Source organism: Hypomesus nipponensis, chromosome 8, assembly GCF_054491055.1.
Source record: "Hypomesus nipponensis isolate SF chromosome 8, ASM5449105v1, whole genome shotgun sequence".
Lineage (NCBI taxonomy): Eukaryota > Metazoa > Chordata > Actinopteri > Osmeriformes > Osmeridae > Hypomesus > Hypomesus nipponensis.
Window position 1 is genome coordinate 100428 of NC_140368.1, and position 19937 is coordinate 120364.

General features: G+C 47.4%; 2 protein-coding genes across 3 annotated transcripts in view; one reads left to right on the plus strand and one right to left on the minus strand.

Annotated features, from left to right (window-relative positions):
* Positions 1 to 18374, plus strand: part of arhgef4 (Rho guanine nucleotide exchange factor (GEF) 4) — a 32404-nt gene extending 14030 nt beyond the window's left edge. For both annotated transcript variants that reach the window (XM_084702746.1, XM_084702747.1), the window contains 10 exons: positions 5634 to 5779; positions 11924 to 12103; positions 12373 to 12567; positions 12969 to 13148; positions 13306 to 13538; positions 13951 to 14080; positions 14184 to 14315; positions 14521 to 14758; positions 14965 to 15042; positions 15575 to 18374. In XM_084702746.1, the coding sequence (XP_084558872.1) occupies positions 5634 to 5779; positions 11924 to 12103; positions 12373 to 12567; positions 12969 to 13148; positions 13306 to 13538; positions 13951 to 14080; positions 14184 to 14315; positions 14521 to 14758; positions 14965 to 15042; positions 15575 to 15729 (1667 nt within the window). In that variant the 3' untranslated portion in view covers positions 15730 to 18374. The remainder of the gene's footprint in view (positions 1 to 5633; positions 5780 to 11923; positions 12104 to 12372; positions 12568 to 12968; positions 13149 to 13305; positions 13539 to 13950; positions 14081 to 14183; positions 14316 to 14520; positions 14759 to 14964; positions 15043 to 15574) is intronic.
* Positions 18375 to 18458: 84 nt separating this feature from the next.
* On the minus strand, positions 18459 to 19918 carry LOC146274602 (myelin-associated neurite-outgrowth inhibitor-like). The gene is given in 3 exon segments (XM_084703671.1): positions 18459 to 18467; positions 18601 to 18770; positions 19852 to 19918. Coding segments are annotated over 3 exon segments (246 nt in total).
* Between the last annotated feature and the right edge of the window lie 19 nt (positions 19919 to 19937).

Genomic DNA, 19937 nt, shown 5'->3' on the forward strand with positions numbered 1-19937 from the left:
GTTATTTGTCACATTGTTTTAGTTCTGCTGTGTGGAAGTACACAGAAAGTCATTGGAATATTACTAACCTATCTAAATGTCAACAGCTTCAATCCTTCCAAGGCAGAGTCTCCAGTACAGGAGTCTGGACATAGTTTTAGAGCAGCTGAACACCCAGAGCACCCAGAGCATGGCGGTAGAATGATCCCCTCACGCTCTGGGACTCATCACCTTGACAACCCCCAACAGCAGACTTGGAATGTGTACTATGTTGATAAGGTTCTGTTCCTGTCAAATTCCAGAGCCTTTCAGCTTCCTGCTCCACTAGGAGATACAGCTGGTCTGTTCTGGGCTAGGCTAGGGTGATCTGTTCTGGGCTAGGCTAGGGTGATCTGTTCTGGGCTAGGCTAGGGTGATATGTTCTGGGCTAGGCTAGGGTGGTCGGTTCAGGGGCTAGGCTGAGCTAGACTGAGGCGAGGCAGGACTAAGCTAGTGTTGGGTTGGGCTGGACTGGGGCATTAGTCATATCTGCAATCACCATGTGACTTGTGACTGGGCACTAATTCAATTTGAACAGCTTGTGTGTGTGTGAGAGAGACAGAGAAAGAGAGAGAAATACAGAGAAAGAGAGAGAATGAGAATGGTGTGTAGGCTAGTGTAGGTGTACCTCAGTGAGTAATGTGAAGGCCAGACAGTGTATCAGTGTGGTAGAGACTTATTCTTCTAACATGACATTTCCACATCTGGGCTGAGAGGAGGGGGGAGAGAGGGGGAGGCAGCAAACCTCACCCCTGGATAGGCTACTAAAGAGGGAGGCAGAGGAAGGGAGGGAAATAAGATTATGATTAAGGTTATGGTCATCCAGAGGAGATGGTTAGGGTTATGGTTGTGGTCATCCGGAGGTGATGGGCAGTTCATCTAAAATTCCACAGTTAATTCACTGGGAGTTCAATCTGTCTAGAGGTTGTGCAGCTTGTCCCCTGGAATTAATTTCCACTTTTAACTCTGTGGTCACCCCCCCCTCTCACTCTGGGTCAGTGAGGGAGCAAACCCAGCCCAGCTTCCCAGCCCCCGGACTAGGGTCATGGGGTGAACACAGGAAGGGGGTCTCCCTGTCCTGGAGCTTGTGTTCCAGTTAGATAGGAGAGTCGTGGGAAGGCTAAGGGGGAGGTATCCCAGCACACTGGAGGACTGCAGTAGCTGCATGTTCCAATGTGAAGTAGAGAGTCAGACTGAGAGAGTGGGGTAGGGGGAGAGAAAGGCAAAGAGAGAGAGAGGAGTGAGACAGGAGAGCTGGAAGTGATACCTTGGCACAGTGGCCGTTGGCTGGCCCATTGCTTCATTGCTTTTCATACCTGAGCCCCAAGCTATGTTCAGGTTTCTATTCCTGGATGTTGATTTAGGATCCAGGTTGAAGGGCACTAGAGACACAATCCCTCTGCATTTGTGTTCGGAGAACACAAGCTGTCAGCCAGCAGGATCACCGTTTCAGTTTTGACATTTTTGCAGTTTGTTGGTTTGTACAAATGCTTGGTGTGCATTCTACCATGAGAGAGAGAGAGACCCACCCTTTATCTTCCTTATGTATTGTACTACACTTTTGACACAGACAAACCCCCTCATCTCTGTCTCTCTTGCTCTTCCCTGTTGGCTTTACCAGCTTGTAATTGTTTTAGAGAAATGTTCTGTTCAAAATGCCCTGGAATTTCAATCATTACAGCAGTTTATACACATACAGATGAACATACTCCCTATGAAACTGATGTGTCAGTGTCGTTCTGCACAACCATGCAGCGCTATCTTGGGAAACTAATAAGCTGTACATGCTATGATAGTGGTTCTGTGTCTAGACGACCATGGCGGTGGTTCTGTGTCTAGACGCAGTGCACGGGAGAATGAAGGCAGAGTCATTTGGGTCCAAATCAATATTGCCCATAAAACGGAAGTTTTTTCAACAGGCATCGACCCTCCCAATGACAACACAATTGTTGTTCGATCCAGTTGGAACCAACTAAAAACCTTATTATACCCTCCGTCCCTCCTCCCCCCCCTGTCCTAAGTCCCTCCCCCTCTCCTACGGCCCTCTCCTATGCCCCTCCCCCTCTCCAGCCTCTCCATCTCCCCTCTCATGTAGTGTGGATGTTTAATGTGTAGTGTCTCCCTTCTCCGTAACAGTTACGGGCCAGAACACAAGTAGGTCGGATTGGCCAAAGTGGAGGAGATACCACAGGACTGAGGCAGGGAGAGAGAGAGGAGATGCCACAGGACTGAGGCAGGGAGAGAGAGGAGATACCACAGGACTGAGGCAGGGAGAGAGAGAGGAGATGCCACAGGACTGAGGCAGGGAGAGAGAGAGGAGATGCCACAGGACTGAGGCAGGGAGAGAGAGAGGAGATGCCACAGGACTGAGGCAGGGAGAGAGAGAGGAGATGCCACAGGACTGAGGCAGGGAGAGAGAGAGGAGATGTCACAGGACTGAGGCAACATCAGATTACTAGTCCAATTCCCTAACCGCTCAGCCACCTGACTCCTGTCCATCTCTCTCTCTTTGTCCATCTCTCTCTCTCCCTCCCTCCACCATTCACTGATGCTTCAGTCGTGGCAGCAGCTCGTAAGCAGGGAGAGAGGAGTGGATCTGTATCTTTCATTAAGTAGCTTGATTCCTCGTGCCCCAGTGCACTACTACCCTGAGGCTTCCTGCCTTCTCCCTCTCTCTCTCTACAGCTCTCTCTCTCTCTTTACAACCCTCTCTGTATGTATATCACTGTCTCTCTCTCTAAATCTCTTTCTGTATATATCACTGTCTCTCTTGCTACATCTCTCTCTCTCTCTTTACATCTCTCTCTGTATATCACACACTCTCACAACATCAAACTGTTATCTTGGCAGACTGTTCGTAATGCCTGGATTCACATATATTTCCTGCTCATGACCTCCATAACCTACTTAAACTTCTTTTCCTCTTCCTCTCCTCCTCTCTCCTCCTCCTCCTGTTCCTCCTCCTCCGGCTTCTCCCTCTCCTCCTCTGGCTTCTCCTCTTCCTCCTCCTCTCCTCCTCTCTCCTTCTCCTCCTCTGCCTGCTTCTCCCTTCTCCTTCTCCTCCTCTGGCTTCTCCTCTTCCTCCTCCTCTCCTCCTCTCTCCTTCTCCTCCTCTGCCTGCTTCTCCCCTCTCCTTCTCCTCCTCTGGCTTCTCCTCCTCCTCATGTTCCTCCTCCTCCTGCTTCTCCTCCTGTTCCTCCTCCTCCTCTAAGCTTGTTAAACCCCCAAACTAGAGGAGTTCTTCGTAAATGAAGGACAGTCCAGAACGGGGCTGCTGTGAGTGTGTGCTACGTCGCCCCCTAGAGTCGGACACAATCACCTGCAGGCTGCAGAGATAACAGCAGATAACATCCTCTCTTAAAATTGGTATTATTATTCTGACTATTGGACAGCAAAAGTAAAAGAGAGATACAGGTCGGGAATAAAATTTTAGTTTGGTGTTCTATTTATCTGGCATGCAATGGAAATGGAATGTCATGGAGGAGGCATAGTGGTTTCTAGCAAAACAAAACGAGAGAGGATTTAGTTTTTTTCAGAGTTACAAACGATGTTTTACAGATCTTCAGTTCTGAGAGTTAAGAGAGAACACTACCAGGATTCGCAAACTTGTAACTGTGTGAGCATACCTGGTCAAAAATATTTTGACTTTTAAAACTGAATTTTGATCGTATAAACTTTTTTGACCTGATCCGATTAGATTTCTTTTTTTGAGCATTCAAAACTTTTTATGACTTATTGAAAAAAACATTTGGTGATTATAATTATTTGATGGCCTTTCAAAACTTTTTTTATGGTTCAGAATCATGGCATGATATTCATGGCCATACATATTAGACATTATGACCTTTGCCTGTGCGTGTTGTTTTGTAGTTCTAAAAGTTAGTTAGCCAGCTACAGTAACCTGCTACACACAGTACCTTCCGGAAGCTAGCTAACTAGCTAACAAAAAACTGACATAGGCTATAGCTGCTAAACAAACAGGGTGACACCACTGATGTAGCCAGCTACATAGGTTTTCTGCAATAACGCCACCCCGGGCTGTATATTTTTTGTCAGCTGTAATTAGCTATGCAAGTAGCAAAACTTACTTAAGACTTGTTGTTCACTATGATGTAGGTTGTTGGTCAACAAGTCCCGTTAACTGGTTATTAGGATTAAAATTCCTGGAGAGCAACCATTAGTTACATTACATTTTAGTCATTTAGCAGATGCTCTTATCCAGAACGACTTACAGTAAGTACAGGGACATTCCCCCATTGCAAGTAGGGTGAAGTGCCTTGCCCAAGGACACAATATCATTTTGCATGGCAGGGAATTGCACCGGCAACCTTCTGATTAATTCTGTCTGATTACTGTACATGCAAGTCTAAAATTGGTAAATGTATGATGCGCTTGTCGAGCAGTCCTCCTCCCACATGGCATGATACTTGCTGAGCAAACACAGGGATACACTACAGTAGCTAAGAACGCTCCTGCTAAATAAGTATTTAACTGCTTGACTTTTGAGACTGCTAACCAAAAGAACGAAGGGGAACCCAATGGTCTAGCAGATTACGACATGTTCGTAGGTACCTAGCGAAAAGCTCCAGCCCCCCCAAAATAGGGCTAGATACGCCCATGCACAGCAGAATGTTGGATGTTGTCCTCCTGTCCTACTCTTCAATGCCTAACAAATCTATCTTTTTCTCTCCCTGACCCTGTCTTTCTGCTTGAGCAGCACTGGTTGAAGCCTGAAAATATTGTAAACAAATAAATAACATAACTAACTAGAGAGGGTACAATGTGGTGCAATAAGATGTTTGTAGGTACCTAGCGAAAAGTAGCCTTAACTTTCCTAGACTTTTAGCTGCAGTACTAATGCTGAAGGCTCGCTGATATTGCCGTCTGTCTTACTAGAACTGTGTATCTATGCGTCGTTGCTAACGTGTGCTGACTTTGTGACTGTGTGTATGTGAAAGTGACACATGAGTGACAGAGAGATGGAGGAAGAGCAGGGAAAGGAAATGCTGAACGAATATGCTGCGTGTTTAAAATAGCGTAAAAAAAGAAAAAGAATAATGAAATGCAATATGTGGGGGCCGGTGCGTGGGAAACACTGATGTGTGTGTAGTATGTGTGTGTGTGTGCAGTATGTGTGTGTCCGCTCATCCATCTGGGTGTGCCTCTGTGACAGAGATCTCACAGCTCCTCTCCACAGTCAGAGGGCTAGGGCTCCTAGAGACCGTTCTCAGAGAGAGGTATTTGTGTATTGCATAATGGGAGCCCAGTCACATTCTGTCTGTGTTTAGTGAAGGAAAAGTCAAGACCTGCTTTAATCATCTTAATATGTCTGTGTTTTATATTGTGTTTACTACGGCAGTGTTCCATTCCTCTGAGGTTTCAGCTGTGTCTGGTACCAAAGTAGTGATTAGATGATGTGTTTGTGTGTGTTTTTTCTTTTTATCTGCAATCAAGTTGTCTGAGCAAGCGCCTAATCAAGATGTGAAATTAGACTTTATATTATTCTCTTTCCCCCACCCCCTCCGTCTTTCTCTATTTCCCTCCATATCTCTCTCTCCCTGTCTCTCTCCCTCTACTTCTCTCTCTCTATCTTCTCCCCCCCAACCCCCCCCCAGCGGTGGTGGTTCCAGATGGGGGGCCAGAGAGGTGCGGGGGGCTGAGGGACGGGGCCAGTGAGGAAGATCTGGACGAAGACTTCCACAGCTCCTGCCATCGCTTCGGCCACCCTGGAGGAGGAGGCGAACAACTAGCCATCAACGAGGTAGGACAGTCCTCCTTCGTATCTCCCTCCACCTCTCCCTCTCTCTCTCTCTCTCTCTCTCTCTACCTCCACCTCTCTCTCTCCCTCTCTCTCTCTACCTCCACCTGTCCCCCCACCTCTCCCTCTCTCTCCTTCCACCTCTCTCTCTCTCTCTCTCTCTCTCTCTCTCTCTCTCTCTACCTCCACCTCTACTTCCACCTCTCCCACTCTCTTTACCTCCACCCCTCCCTCTCTCTCCTTCCACCTCTCCCTCTCTCTACCTCAACCTCCACCTCTCCCTCTCTATCACCCCCTCTCATTCTCTCTCACTCCACCTCCCCGTCTCTGTCTCTCTCCCTCTTTCTCTCCTTCCCCCTCTTTCTATCTCCCTCTCTATTTCACTCCCTCCATTTCTCACCCACTCTCATTCTCTCTCCCTGTCTCTTTTTCTGTCACTGTTCTGTTTTCTTTGTGTGTTTGCGAGAAAGACATGGGAGAGATTAAGATAGTGAGTTTGTGACAGAGGCGTTACATTCGTTCAACATCATACTCAGTGACACGTGCGTGTACGTTGGTAGTACATGGTTACTACATGTGTACTTTATGATTACTACATAGGTACTACACGTGTACCACATGGCAACAACAAGTTATTGTGGGTTTTGCTGCTGTAATTACAGATAACTTGCTACAGTTTGCTGCTGTTTATGAATGATCTTCCTGGTGCATTCTGGGTATGCACCACCTCTTTGGCGATCTAACCCTCTAGCTTAGCTACTATTGGTCAGTTGGTCATCCCTCCCACTTCCTGGTTGTCATGCAGCATAAACGAATCAGATCCCAACAAACCACGAGGGCATCACAGCAGAACAGCCTTGGACAATGGACAGCCTTACCATTGACCTGCAGCAAAGCTCTCATTACGTTACATCTTATAAAGAGTAGATGTAACACACTATCATATTCAGAGCTACCAGACAATGCTGGAAGGGAAAGAGATGAGGAGAGGATGTAAAGATAAGGATAGTGCTACCAGGGCGTTGCTTAGCCACAGTGCTACCATGACGATGGTTAGCTACACTGTTACCATGGTGATGAGCCACTGTCAACAGGGGAGCATCAGCTGCTGGGTCATGGGGACTGTTGCCATGGATACCATTCCTGGGACTAGGTGATGCATGAGAGCATAGAAACATAATTTACACTGTCTCTAACGCTCTGCATACTATGGCTTCAGAGATGAGGATCACTGTGTACATCATGAGTTGTGTGGCAGGAATCATGTTGAGTACATATACAGTTTATTACAGAAATTTCAATCCAAACAAACATTCAGATGTTCAGAGGGCAGCAGCAGAAGAGGGTTCTGTTGGGAGGGTAAACAACCCTGCTGCTGTGTTCACACCTGAGTATTCACACACACCTCCACCCACATACACACACACACACACACACACTCTTCCCTGCCCCCCACACACACTCACTCACTCACACACACACTCACCCTCCCCACCTTCTCTGTTCCACTCACACATTCACATTTTATTATTCTGGATCCTCCCTCCACCTCCCCATCCCCCGCCCCCTCCCCAGGGTTGCTAAGGCCTGCCTCCACCTCTCCGTATCCAGGATACGGGCCCACTCAGACATCTGATTGGCTGCTCGTGGTGGGAAGGAGAGAGAGATACACAGATAGAAACACAGAGAGAAAGAGAGGGGAGGGAGGAAGAGAGAGAGAGAGAGAGAGAGAGAGAAAGAGAAAGAGAGAGAGAGAGAAAAGCGATCCAGGGAGCTAGATGGATGTCCGTTCTCATAGAGCTCCAGGCAGACAGAGCACCATTTTAGCTTTAGTGCTCACTAAAAAGGAGAGAGGGGCAGAGAGAGAGAGAGCTGCCATGTTAGAGCAGCAGGACGAGCCGTGATCACGTAACCCAGACGAGGAACGGCAGAAGACTACAGAGGAGGTAAAGGAGGAGAATGAGGATCCAGAAGAGAGAGATACAGCATCGCTTCCTGACAAGACGAAGAAGTAGCCAGTGACACGAGGGAGGACGCGAGAAAGAGAGAGAGGAAAGCCACACACACTCAAACACATATATACGTACACACACTGAAACACAAACATACACTCACTTAAACACTTACACACACGCAAATACACACACTCAAACACACACAAAGCCTTCGAGGCCAGGAAGGCAGCACCGTGGCAGGGGAGCAGAGAGGCGGTGTTGTCGGAGAAGAAAGAAGAGGAGGAGAGAGGAGAGCAGAACAGGAGGTGGAAAGGAGGGGGGCGACGGCGGCGTCAGCAGGAGCAGGACCCATCGCTGTGTGGTGCGGCAGCGGGGGGGCGGTGAGGGAGCGTCGGAGGAGGGGGCAGGAGGGCGGGGCAGGCGGAGGGGCGGGCGGAGGGGACATGGCCCGGGGAGGAGGGTCCCAGAGGGGTCGTCAGCGCCTCGGCCTGCTCAACACCTTGCTACGCTGCAACCTGCACCCCGACACCCAGAAGGTGGTGGTCTTCATCATCATGGTGCTCCTCGTCATCATCAACGTGGTGCTGATGTTCCTGCTCGCCTTCCAGTAGACACACACACACACATTCATACACAGACAGACACACTCAAACACACACTCACACACACATTTATACACAGACAGACACACTCAAACACACACTCACACACACATTCATACACACACAGTAGCATCTATTTACACACAGACACGGCTCACATATTGATATACGTGCAAAACCGCTGCACGTAGATGGATAAGTAAACACACACACTCACCCTCCATTTCTGCTCCTGCCGGCCTCTCAGTAAGCACACACACACACATACGTGTGGTGCATCGCTGAGGAAGAGAGGAGGGAAAGATAACAGAGCATTGTGTTAATGGGACTCCTGGGAGGAAGGACAAAAACACAGGTAAAAGAACAATGGCCAACTACACTAATAATACTACACTAACAATACTACAGCAATAATACTACACTAACAATACTACACCAATAATACTACACAAATAATACACCACTAATACTACTACACAAACAATACTACACTAATAATACTACCCAAATAATACTACACTAATAATACTACACAAATAATACTACACTAATACTACTACACTAATACTACTACATTAATAATACTGCACAAACAATACTACACTAATACTACTACACTAATAATACTACACTAACAATACTACTTTAACATACCTACTCTAATATTATTAGTCTACCACTACTACCCTAACACTCCTACCCTAATACTACTACACAGCTACACTGTACTGCATCCTACTAGACAGAAGTGTTGTACACAATACTGCATACTAACACACAGTACTGAATATAGAGGGCAGCGTTCCAAAATATTTTGTTGTTGGCTGTTCAAGAGAGTCATATGCTGACATGTATTCGTCAGATTTTTTGAAAGAACTGTTGGGAAGAGTCTATCATTGGTGGATTGTGTGTGTTGTGTAGGTTTGTGAGTTTGTGTTCTGTGGAGGTATGTGAGTGTGTTCGGTAGAGGTGTGTGTTCGGTAGAGGTGTGTGTTCGGTAGAGGTGTGTGTTCTGTAGAGGTGTGTGTTCTGTAGAGGTGTGTGTTCTGTAGAGGTGTGTGTTCTGTAGAGGTGTGTGTTCTGTAGAGGTGTGTGTTCTGTAGAGGTGTGTGTTTTATAGAGGTGTGTGTTTTGTAGAGGTGTGTGTTCTGTAGAGGTGTGTGTTCTGTAGAGGTGTGTGTTCTGTAGAGGTGTGTGTTCTGTAGAGGTGTGTGTTCGGTAGAGGTGTGTGTTCTGTAGAGGTGTGTGTTCTGTAGAGGTGTGTGTGTGTGGAGTGTTTGGAGGCAGAGACCGAAGGGGGAGAAGAGGCCATTAGCCTAACCCTAACCCTAACCCATTGGGGAGTGTGACTCCAGGGTGAATGTACACCACATATGCCCCTGGTACAGTAGATATGTTCTGGTACAGTCAATATGTCCTGGTACAGTCAATATGTCCTGGTACAGTAGATATATCCTGATACAGTAGATATGTCCTGGTACAGTCAATATGTCCTGGGACAGTAGATATGACCTGGTACAGTAGATATGTCCTGGTACAGTCAATATGTCCTGGTACAGTAGATATATCCTGGGACAGTAGATATATCCTGGTACAGTAGTACACCACCTGTCTTCTGGACCTGGTGCTGGTCTCCTGGTCTGGACCTGGTGCTGGTCTCCCCTGCTCTGGTCCTGGTCTCCCCTGCTCTGGACCTGGTGCTGGTCTCCCCTGTCCTCTGGACCTGGTCTCACCTGCTCTGGTCCTGGTGCTGGTCTCCCCTGTCCTCTGGACCTGGTGCTGGTCTCCTGCTCTGGACCTGGTGCTGGTCTCCCCTGTCCTCTGGACCTGGTGCTGGTCTCCTGCTCTGGACCTGGTCTCACCTGCTCTGGTCCTGGTGCTGGTCTCCCCTGTCCTCTGGACCTGGTGCTGGTCTCCCCTGTCCTCTGGACCTGGTCTCCCCTGTCCTCTGGACCTGGTGCTGGTCTCCTGCTCTGGACCTGGTGCTGGTCTCCTGCTCTGGTCCTGGTGCTGGTCTCCCCTGTCCTCTGGACCTGGTGCTGGTCTCCCCTGTCCTCTGGACCTGGTGCTGGTCTCCTGGTCTGGTCCTGGTGCTGGTCTCCCCTGTCCTCTGGACCTGGTGCTGGTCTCCCCTGTCCTCTGGACCTGGTGCTGGTCTCCCCTGTCCTCTGGTCCTGGTGCTGGTCTCCCCTGTCCTCTGGACCTGGTGCTGGTCTCCTGCTCTGGACCTGGTGCTGGTCTCCTGCTCTGGTGGCAGGACAGTTGGAATGTTGATGCAGTAGGATTAGTACTTGTTTGTGGGTGTATGTATGTTTGTGTGTGTGTGTGTGTGTTAGCAAAGCAGGGTGAAGTATGACTGCAGCAGGCAGATCAATAACAACATGTTGAGTCCCTCGAACCCTGATGTCTGTGTGTCAGACTCACAGGTTGGGTATTGTGTGGGTTTTTTTGATACCGGTGCCAAATCAATACTTTTAAAACGGTACTGGTGCCTAAACGGTGCCTGACCGGACACTTAATTTAATTTAAATTAAATTAGAAAGCCACAAAACAATGTGAATGACATTAAAGAACAAAATGTATATGCCATAAGTGATTTTGCCCCATTAATCAAAGGTTTCTTACCATCAGCCAATCACTGTTGTCTGCCATGTTCTACAACTTTCCACATTGTTGTTCCGACTTGCATTCACGTGAAGTTTGTTACATCCTCAGAAAGCATGAGCTCCTGAGTTGGGAAAATCTTGTGCAATACACCGATAATACACCATGTCTTGCAGTCAAGATCCTTCATGACTTGGCTCCCCCTCCACTCAGTATTTTTGTTAAACAAAAAACCCAAACATATGGCAGCTTAACCACAAGGTCTGCCATGAGAGGCGACTGTATAGTTCCCTTAAGAAAAAGCACCTTAAGTAAATCCGATTTCTCTGTGAGAGCTTCCCATGTATGGAATACACTGCCATCAGACACACATAACTTCACCACCTATCAGACTTTCACCAAAAACATGAAGACATGGCGAAAGGTCAACCATGTCTTGTGAACATAACCCCAGCTGTGTATTGCCGCTTTCCATGTTGTCTGTAGCTTGTGAGGTGTGGAAACACTTTTATGGATTTTGTCTTGTTGCTTTTTGTTCTATGTTGCTCTATCTGTATGCTAAGTCTTGCTTGTCCTACGTTGCCCTGCTTGTGCTCATTGTTTAATGATTGTTTGTATTGTAACTGTTTTTAATAACCTGCCCGGGGACTGCGGTTGAAAATTAGCCGGCTGGCTAAAACTGGCACTTTTACTGAAACGTTGATTAATGTGCACTGTCCCTGTAAAAAATAAACTAAACTAAGTAGGTACCCAACCCTAGCCCTTGGTGTTGCCTTGGTAACGGTGCTCTGGTTGACTCCCATCGCTTTCCTGAAAAGCATCTGCAGGGTGCTCTCCCATTGGCTGAGGCGCCACTGAGGTGTATGGTAATGATGTCACCCTGAGGTTTGTGGTGATGATGTCACCCTGAGGTTTGTGGTGATGATGTCACCCTGAGGTGTGTGGTGATGATGTCACCCTGAGGTGTGTGGCTATGTCACCCCCAGCTGATCAGTGATGGTGGCGTGGTGTTTGCTGAGGCGCTCTGGGACCACGTCACCATGGACGACCAGGAGCTGGGCTTCAAGGCTGGGGACGTGATCGAGGTTGTAGACGCCAGCAACAAGGAGTGGTGGTGGGGGCGAATCCTGGACAACGAAGGCTGGTTTCCTGCCAGCTTCGTACGAGTGAGTTCCTGTCACCTTCACCGTCTAGTATCTACAATGTATCTCGTTTCTAGTGTCTATAATGGTCCTAGTATTTCTAACATTTAGTTAGAAATCTAGTGTTTCAAAAGTTTCTACTGTGATTTTCAACATCTAATGATCTAAATGGTAAATAGTCATTGTAATTCATCCAATTTAGAGTAATGTCAGGGGGCTTGTGGTGGGGTGGCCCAGCTGAGTGATGTCAGGGGGCCCAGGGCCTCGTGGTGACATGATGCTCTGCCCCCCAGCTGCGTGTGAACCAGGATGAGCCCATGGAGGACTTCCTGTTCCAGCTGGAGGATGAGGCTTCGGGGAAGGAGGAGCGGGCGTGGGGCGGGCTGGGTGCGGCGCTGCCCTGCAGGGACCAGATGAGGACCAACGTCATCAACGAGATCATGAGCACAGAGAGAGACTACATCAAGCACCTCAAAGACATCTGTGAGGTGAGAAGAACCGAGTCCGGGTTCAAAGGTCAAACATACATACTACGATAGTTTAACAACTCCCCAGATAACATGACACTACTAAATGGTATCTAGCTCTGTAGCACACTTTAATGTCAGACGCAGAACCCTAAACTCAGCACACTGAAGGTTTATTCTGACTTCAAGTGACGGACTAGTGAACCCATCAGACCCTGTAAACACACCATGTTCCACTCTGAACACAGCATGTTCCACTCTGAACACAGCATGTTCCACTCTGAACACAGCATGTTCCACTCTGAACACACCATGTTCCACTCTGAACACAGCATGTTCCACTCTGAACACATGATGTTCCACTCTGTAAACACACATGACAATGTCTTGCTGGCATTGCTGTGATGACACTGCGTGTGCAGGGGTATATCCGGCAGTGTCGTAAGAGGACGGACATGTTCAGTGAGGAGCAGCTGGTCACCATCTTTGGGAACATCGAGGAGATCTACCGCTTCCAGAGGAGCTTCCTGAAAGACCTGGAGAGAAAGTTCCAGACCGAGCAGCCACACCTCAGCGAGATAGGCAGCGTGTTCCTGGATCACGTGAGCACCTCACACACCCTCACGCATCACACACACCCATGCATCACACACACCTCACACACACAACAGTGGCTGGGAATAGCTCAGTGGTAGAGTAGTTGACTTCAGATCCAGAGATTGCAGTTTAAATCCAAAACCTTCTCTCTGTCTCTCACAGCAAACAGACTTCCAGATCTACTCTGAGTACTGCAACAACCACCCGAGTGCCTGTGTGCATCTCTCCCGGCTCATGAAGGTCAACAAGTATGTGTTCTTCTTCGAGGCCTGCCGCCTGCTGCAGAAGATGATCGACATCTCGCTGGATGGCTTTCTGCTCACTCCTGTCCAGAAGATCTGCAAGTACCCGCTACAGCTGGCTGAACTGCTGAAATACACCAACCCCACACATAGGTACACACACCTTTATACACAAGTTTGTTTTAATATCCTAGTGAGGACTGACCATTTACTTAATAGTGTTTTCCCTAACATTAACCATTAATGTAATGTCTTCTAACTCAATCACTAATTCCTAACCCGAAACACCCCTTAGAAACCGTAGATGTGGCATTTGAAGTTGTGGGGCCCTAGATAATAACCCTAACCCTAGATCATAACCCTAGATCATAACCCTAACCCTAGATAATAACCCTAGATCATAACCCTAACCCTAGATAATAACCCTAACCCTAGATCATATTTGTAGGGTATTTAAACAAGACAGCACCTGTATACACCAACACAAGCTAGTTCTATTTGTTATAAAATGATGCTGGCACCCTAGTGTCTATACGTAAACAAGTGTCCTGACCCCTAACCCCAGGGATTACAGGGATGTGGAAGCTGCTCTGAGCGCCATGAAGAACGTCGCTCGACTCATCAATGAGAGGAAGCGCCGCCTGGAAAACGTCCATAAGATCGCCCAATGGCAGAGCTCCATAGAGGACTGGGAGGTGAGCCTCTCTTCTTCACCATGAGCTACATCCACTGAGCTACACCCATCACTACCACTAATATATGTATTCATGCACTCATGGTGTGTGTGTGTGTCTCCAGGGTGAAGACATCCTTAGTATGAGCTCAGATCTGATCTTCTCCGGGGAGCTGACAAAGATCTCTCCTCCCCAGTGTCGGAGTCAGCAGCGCATGTTCTTCCTGTTCGACCACCAGATGGTCTTCTGCAAGAAGGTACCATATCAGTAGTTACATAACCCTGACCTGTAATGCACATCTACAGTTACATTTAATTTGTTTACGAGACAGTGCCCAATCCTAGCCACACCAAGAGACATTTCAACCTTGGTTGTTCTCTCCCTACCCTATTCCTCTGCCCATCTCCTCTCCCCTCCCCTTGCCTCCCGATCTCCTCTCCCCTCCTCCCCTCTTCTCCCAGGACTTGTTACGCCGGGACATGCTGTACTATAAGGGCCGCGTGCAGATGGAGCAGGTGGAGGTGGTGGACGTAGAGGACGGGAGGGAGAAGGACTTGAACGTGAGTGTGAAGAACGGGGTGAAGCTGCGCTCAGCCAGTGGAGACTTCTTGCTGTGCGCCAGGAAGCCGGAACAGAAGCAGCGCTGGTTGCAAGCCTTTGCAGACGAGAGGAAACAGGTCCAGAATGACCGTGAGACTGGTGAGAGGAGATCTAGACAGACACATCCAGACATTACTCTCTGTCCTAGAACCATACACTGTTTTTTAGAACAGTATTATGTGTCCTAGCACATGGCTTAATATAAATGAAACACCTTGTGATGATTGAATTAATTGAAAAGCAAAATTTATATTGAGAACAATTTAATATTTAAAAGTTTTTCTTCTTCTTCTTTGTAATTACAGGTTTCTCCCTCACTGAGGTGCAAAAGAAACAGGCAATGCTGAATGCCTGCAAAATCCATCCAGCGGGGAAGCCTAAAGGTATGATCCCAGTGCTCTCTGGGTAATGTTGTCTTGACAGGGTGAAAGTGAGTGTGGGCCCCAGGCAAGAAGACTCCTGTCCTCCCAGAGCTGTGTGTGTAGAAAGGCCAGCGTGTGACTGAGCAGTGTGTGCGTATCAATGACAAATTATCATTGAGGGTTTTCATTTTTATCTCCTAATTAATGGCTTAAGATTTTGAAGCAAATTGAGTTGTATTTACAATGTCTGGAGAAAAAAAAAAAAGTTGTAAATTCCCCCCCTCTCTCTCTCCCCCCCCTCCCTCCCCCCTCCCTCCCTCTCTTCCCTCCCTCCCTCTCTCTTCCCTCCCTCCCTCCCCCCTCCCTCCCTCTCTTCCCTCCCTCTCTTCCCTCCCTCCCTCTCTTCCCTCCCTCCCTCCCTCTCTTCCCTCCCCCCTCCCTCCCTCCCTCTCTTCCCTCCCTCCCTCTCTTCCCTCCCTCCCCCCTCTCTCCCTCTCTTCCCTCCCCCCTCTCTTCTCTCCCTCTCCTCCACCACTTTTCCTCCCCCATGCAGCTGTGACTCGTCCCTACTATGACTTTCTTCTGCGCCAGAAGCACCCGTCCCTGCCCAGCGCCCTGGCACAGCAGCAGGTCTTCCTGCTGGCCGAGCCCAAACGCAAGACCACCTTCTGGCACAACATCGGCCGGCTCACGCCCTTCAAGAAGTGAAAGAGGAGAGGGGAGCTCTCCGCTCGTGCCTGAACAGACCTTTATAATTCTTCCTCTTTTTTTCCCCCCTTTGTATTTGTAACGTCCTAATTGATATACTGATTATTGTGAAGATAAAGATTATGACAATGTTGATTAGGATCTTTTTTTCTTTGAGAAAGCACTTTATAAGGTTAGGGTTAACAATCAGAATGGGAGAAGCTCTGCTGGACAGTAAGGTTTAGAGAGCGTTGCCATGGGAGAGCGTTGCTACGACTCCTAATCATGGTACTAATACTGCTACTGTTCTACTGACTGTAACCATGTGACAGTTGTGAGGCTGCTCTTTGCAAGACGAGAGAATTGATTTTTTTTCAGTGTTTTATGTTCAACAAATGCCAACCACTCACAGTGCCAGATGAATTAGTTTTTCTATTGAAGTTGTTTTCTGTCAAGAAGAAAAAAGAAAAAAGGGGAACGTTTCTTCTTTCTGTGAAAATGTACGAGATAATTTTAATGTTGATTTGGGTGCTGGAGAGAAGCGTTTGGAACCCCAAGGCATTAACCTTTATACTTGTCTATAAATACTCGTCTATAAATACTCGTCTATAGATACTCGTCTATAGATACTCGTCTATAGATACTCGTCTATAGATACTCGTCTATAGATACTCGTCTATAGATACTCGTCTATAGATACTCGTCTATAGATACAAGTCTATAGATACAAGTCTATAGATACTTGTCTATACATAAACCCACTCAGCCCCCCCCCACCTGTACCTCTGGAGCCTTACCCTGCTCACTGGATGCTCATTACTTCTTTTTGGAAGTGCCATCTGAAATCTCATGGATTAAATTTAGCCTAATGGCATGAAACATATATACAAACACATGCTTGGAAGCTTCAAAAAAAGTTCTCCTTTTTAATGGTTTCAGCAACAGATTTGTTTAAGATGAAGCTAGGTAGTGTCAGGGTTGAGGCTAGCAAGGGTTAGGGTTAAGGTTAGTTAGGGTCACGGTTAGCTAGGGTCAGGGTAAGCTAGGGTCAGGGTAAGCTAGGGTTAGCTAGGGTCAGGGTTAGCTAGGGTCAGGGTTAGCTAGGGTTTGGGTTAGCTAGGGTCAGGATAAGCTTCTGATCCCTGTGGAGCTGAGCTCCTCATTCCTCCCTCACCTGATGAATGTTCATGAGGCGCCAGTGAGACAGAGTTGTTGAAGCACGGATGAAAACTGGAGAGAAGTAGGGCGGGGGACAATTTACTGACAGCTCCTCTCAAACATCCTAATAGTGTTTGGAATGTTTCAAAATTCACGTTATTGTTTTATCAGTGCTGGCAGTGGGAGAGGTCTGAAGGGTCGATAGCTGTTATGAAGGGACGGTCACGGTTTGTATGCTGTGACTATGCAGTAACGCTGGAATTATTCCTAGCCTAATCTGAACCATTTTTGATGGACTACCACATTTATTTTGATAATTTCCTGATAATACCTAAAAACTTTTTTTTTTAGCATTTGGCCTTTCTATAACAAGTTACAAGTAATGTTGATAGTTTTTTTTGAGGTAGCTCGGTGGAGCTGTAACAAACTAACTCAAGAGGTTTTGGAGTGTAGTTATACTATAGAGCTGGACATTCACATCCTGCAGTTCCTCCAGATTGACACATTGCAAATTAACCATGGCAGGGTGCTGTGTTCAGTAGTAAGGAGTTGCCTATATATTCTTTTACATTTTTAAGGGTTCCAGGTCTGCCCAAATACTGAACCTGCATGCAGGAGTGCATGTCTTTACCCAAACCCCAAACATTTGGTTTTGAATGAAATATGTACTTCTTTTGTTTTACTTACGGAACTGTTACCAGGTGTGTTGTGTGTATAATATGAAGCATTGCTCAAAAGTTGTCACAAACATGACAGAATATGCTAGCCTTTGAGTATGCCAACAGCTTTCAAGTATGCTAGCTTTCGAGTATGCTAGTTTTTTTGCCCTTGGGTGCTAGCCTTTGGTGTTGCTCTGAGTGACATGCATGTCAGATTTGCCTAAATGTTCCCTCAAGCAAATCTCTCCCTGCCAGCGGCACACACTTCTACATGTAGGAGAGCAGCTGTGTGGTCTCCAGTTTTACTCCTCCCGACATTCTCTTCAAATATCTCCTACAATATGTCCTCCTGTAGCCGCTACACAGAATCTGGAATCCTCAAGCTAATGACAGTCTGTTTCCCAGTAACAAATAAACAACCGTTTCCATTTCAATACAAGTCGAGCTGAGCTGACAGCTCACATGTTGCTGAACATGTTCAATGCTAGACAAGAGAACATATTTCATGCTAGCCTGGTTATACAACATGTACCATGTTAGTCTGATTAGGGATCACAGATGGTACATTAACATTCATAAGAAGTATCCCAATATTTCCTGTTAGATTCTTGTAATGGTTTACATTATTTTTTATTTATTTTTCTGCATAACTTGGTCTCCATCCTGCTGTTCCAGACAGAATTCGGGTCAGAGTTTCACCTTGTTTGTCTTTGGTTGAGTTGCGCAATTGTTACATTTGTCTAGATTGTTCAAATTACTAAATGAAAAAGTGTTTGTACATTATATTTGTAAGTGTATGGTTGTTTACATATGCACTCAAATTACGGGAAAATAAAACCTTATAGTGTGTCTCTGGCTCTTGGAAGGACCTGTCGAGTACAATTGAACCCTAATTAGACTGTACTACACATGATCTAGCTAGATAAGAGGTAGCTACATCATCTAGATAAAAGGTAGCACATTCATCACTGAAAACTAAAAGATGGCTCAATAAGTGCATGTTTACAACTCTCATAATTACATGTATTTTTTATTAACAATTCAGGACTGACTGACCTGTATGTAGGGATCTGACCTGTCTGTAGGGTTCTGACCAGTATGTAGGAGTTCTGCTTCGTGTAGGGGTCTGCTGGCTGTAGGAGGTCCTGACAGGGTAGACAGTGGGGTAGGGGCTGGGGGAGGAAGCGTAGGGTGGGCCCGTGGTTGGGGAACAGGAGATTCTAAACAGGGTTCCTGGAGAGTAGCCTGGGGGCGGAGGGCGAACAGGTCACAGCTCTCCCAACAATACAGTATACACACTCTGGCTGTTACAGGCTGGGAGACAATTCACCCTTAAAACGCTCTGCTTTCGTCCTTTGGACTTTAGTGTCCACACGTGAGCCCCTCCTGAACACACGTGAACCCCTCCTTTACTCCTTAGTTTTACTGTTACTTTAATACAAAAAATAAAGAATTGATTCAAAACAGCAAAGCATGTAGATGTCAGTATTCATGTCTCCTACCAGAGGGAAAGGGCTGGGAATGTAGGCTGAGTACCGGCTGGGTATGTAGGCTGAGTACCTGCTGGGCATGTAGGCTGAGTACCTGCTGGGCATGTAGGCTGAGTACATGCTGGGTATGTAGGCTGGAGTACATGCTGGGCATGTAGGCTGGAGTACATGCTGGGCATGTAGGCTGGAGTACATGCTGGGCATGTAGGCTGGAGTACCTGCTGGGCATGCAGGCTGGAGTACCTGCTGGGTATGTAGGCTGGAGTACCTGCTGGGCATGTAGGCTGGAGTACATGTTGGGTATGTAGGCTGGAGTACCTGCTGGGCATGTAGGCTGGAGTACATGCTGGGTATGTAGGCTGGAGTACCTGCTGGGCATGTAGGCTGGAGTACATGCTGGGCATGCAGGCTGGAGTACCTGCTGGGTATGTAGGCTGGAGTACCTGCTGGGCATGTAGGCTGGAGTACATGTTGGGTATGTAGGCTGGAGTACCTGCTGGGCATGTAGGCTGGAGTACATGCTGGGTATGTAGGCTGGAGTACCTGCTGGGCATGTAGGCTGGAGTACATGCTGGGTATGTAGGCTGGAGTACCTGCTGGGTATGTAGGCTGGAGTACATGCTGGGTATGTAGGCTGAGTACATGCTGGGCATGTAGGCTGGAGTACCTGCTGGGCATGTAGGCTGGAGTACATGCTGGGCATGCAGGCCGGGGCGGCTGGAGTGTAACCAACAGAAATCCCGCTGCACAGCCAGGACACACAACACAGGCTGGAACTGTTCAGGGTGTGCTACACATTTTTTGTATGTTACATTACACCCACAAGCTAGGCTCACCTGGATATGCTATTCCCTAGGTGTTGTAGGGAACTCCTGTGGGGGCTGGGCTGAACACAGGGTTCATGAAGCTCAGGGTACGTACA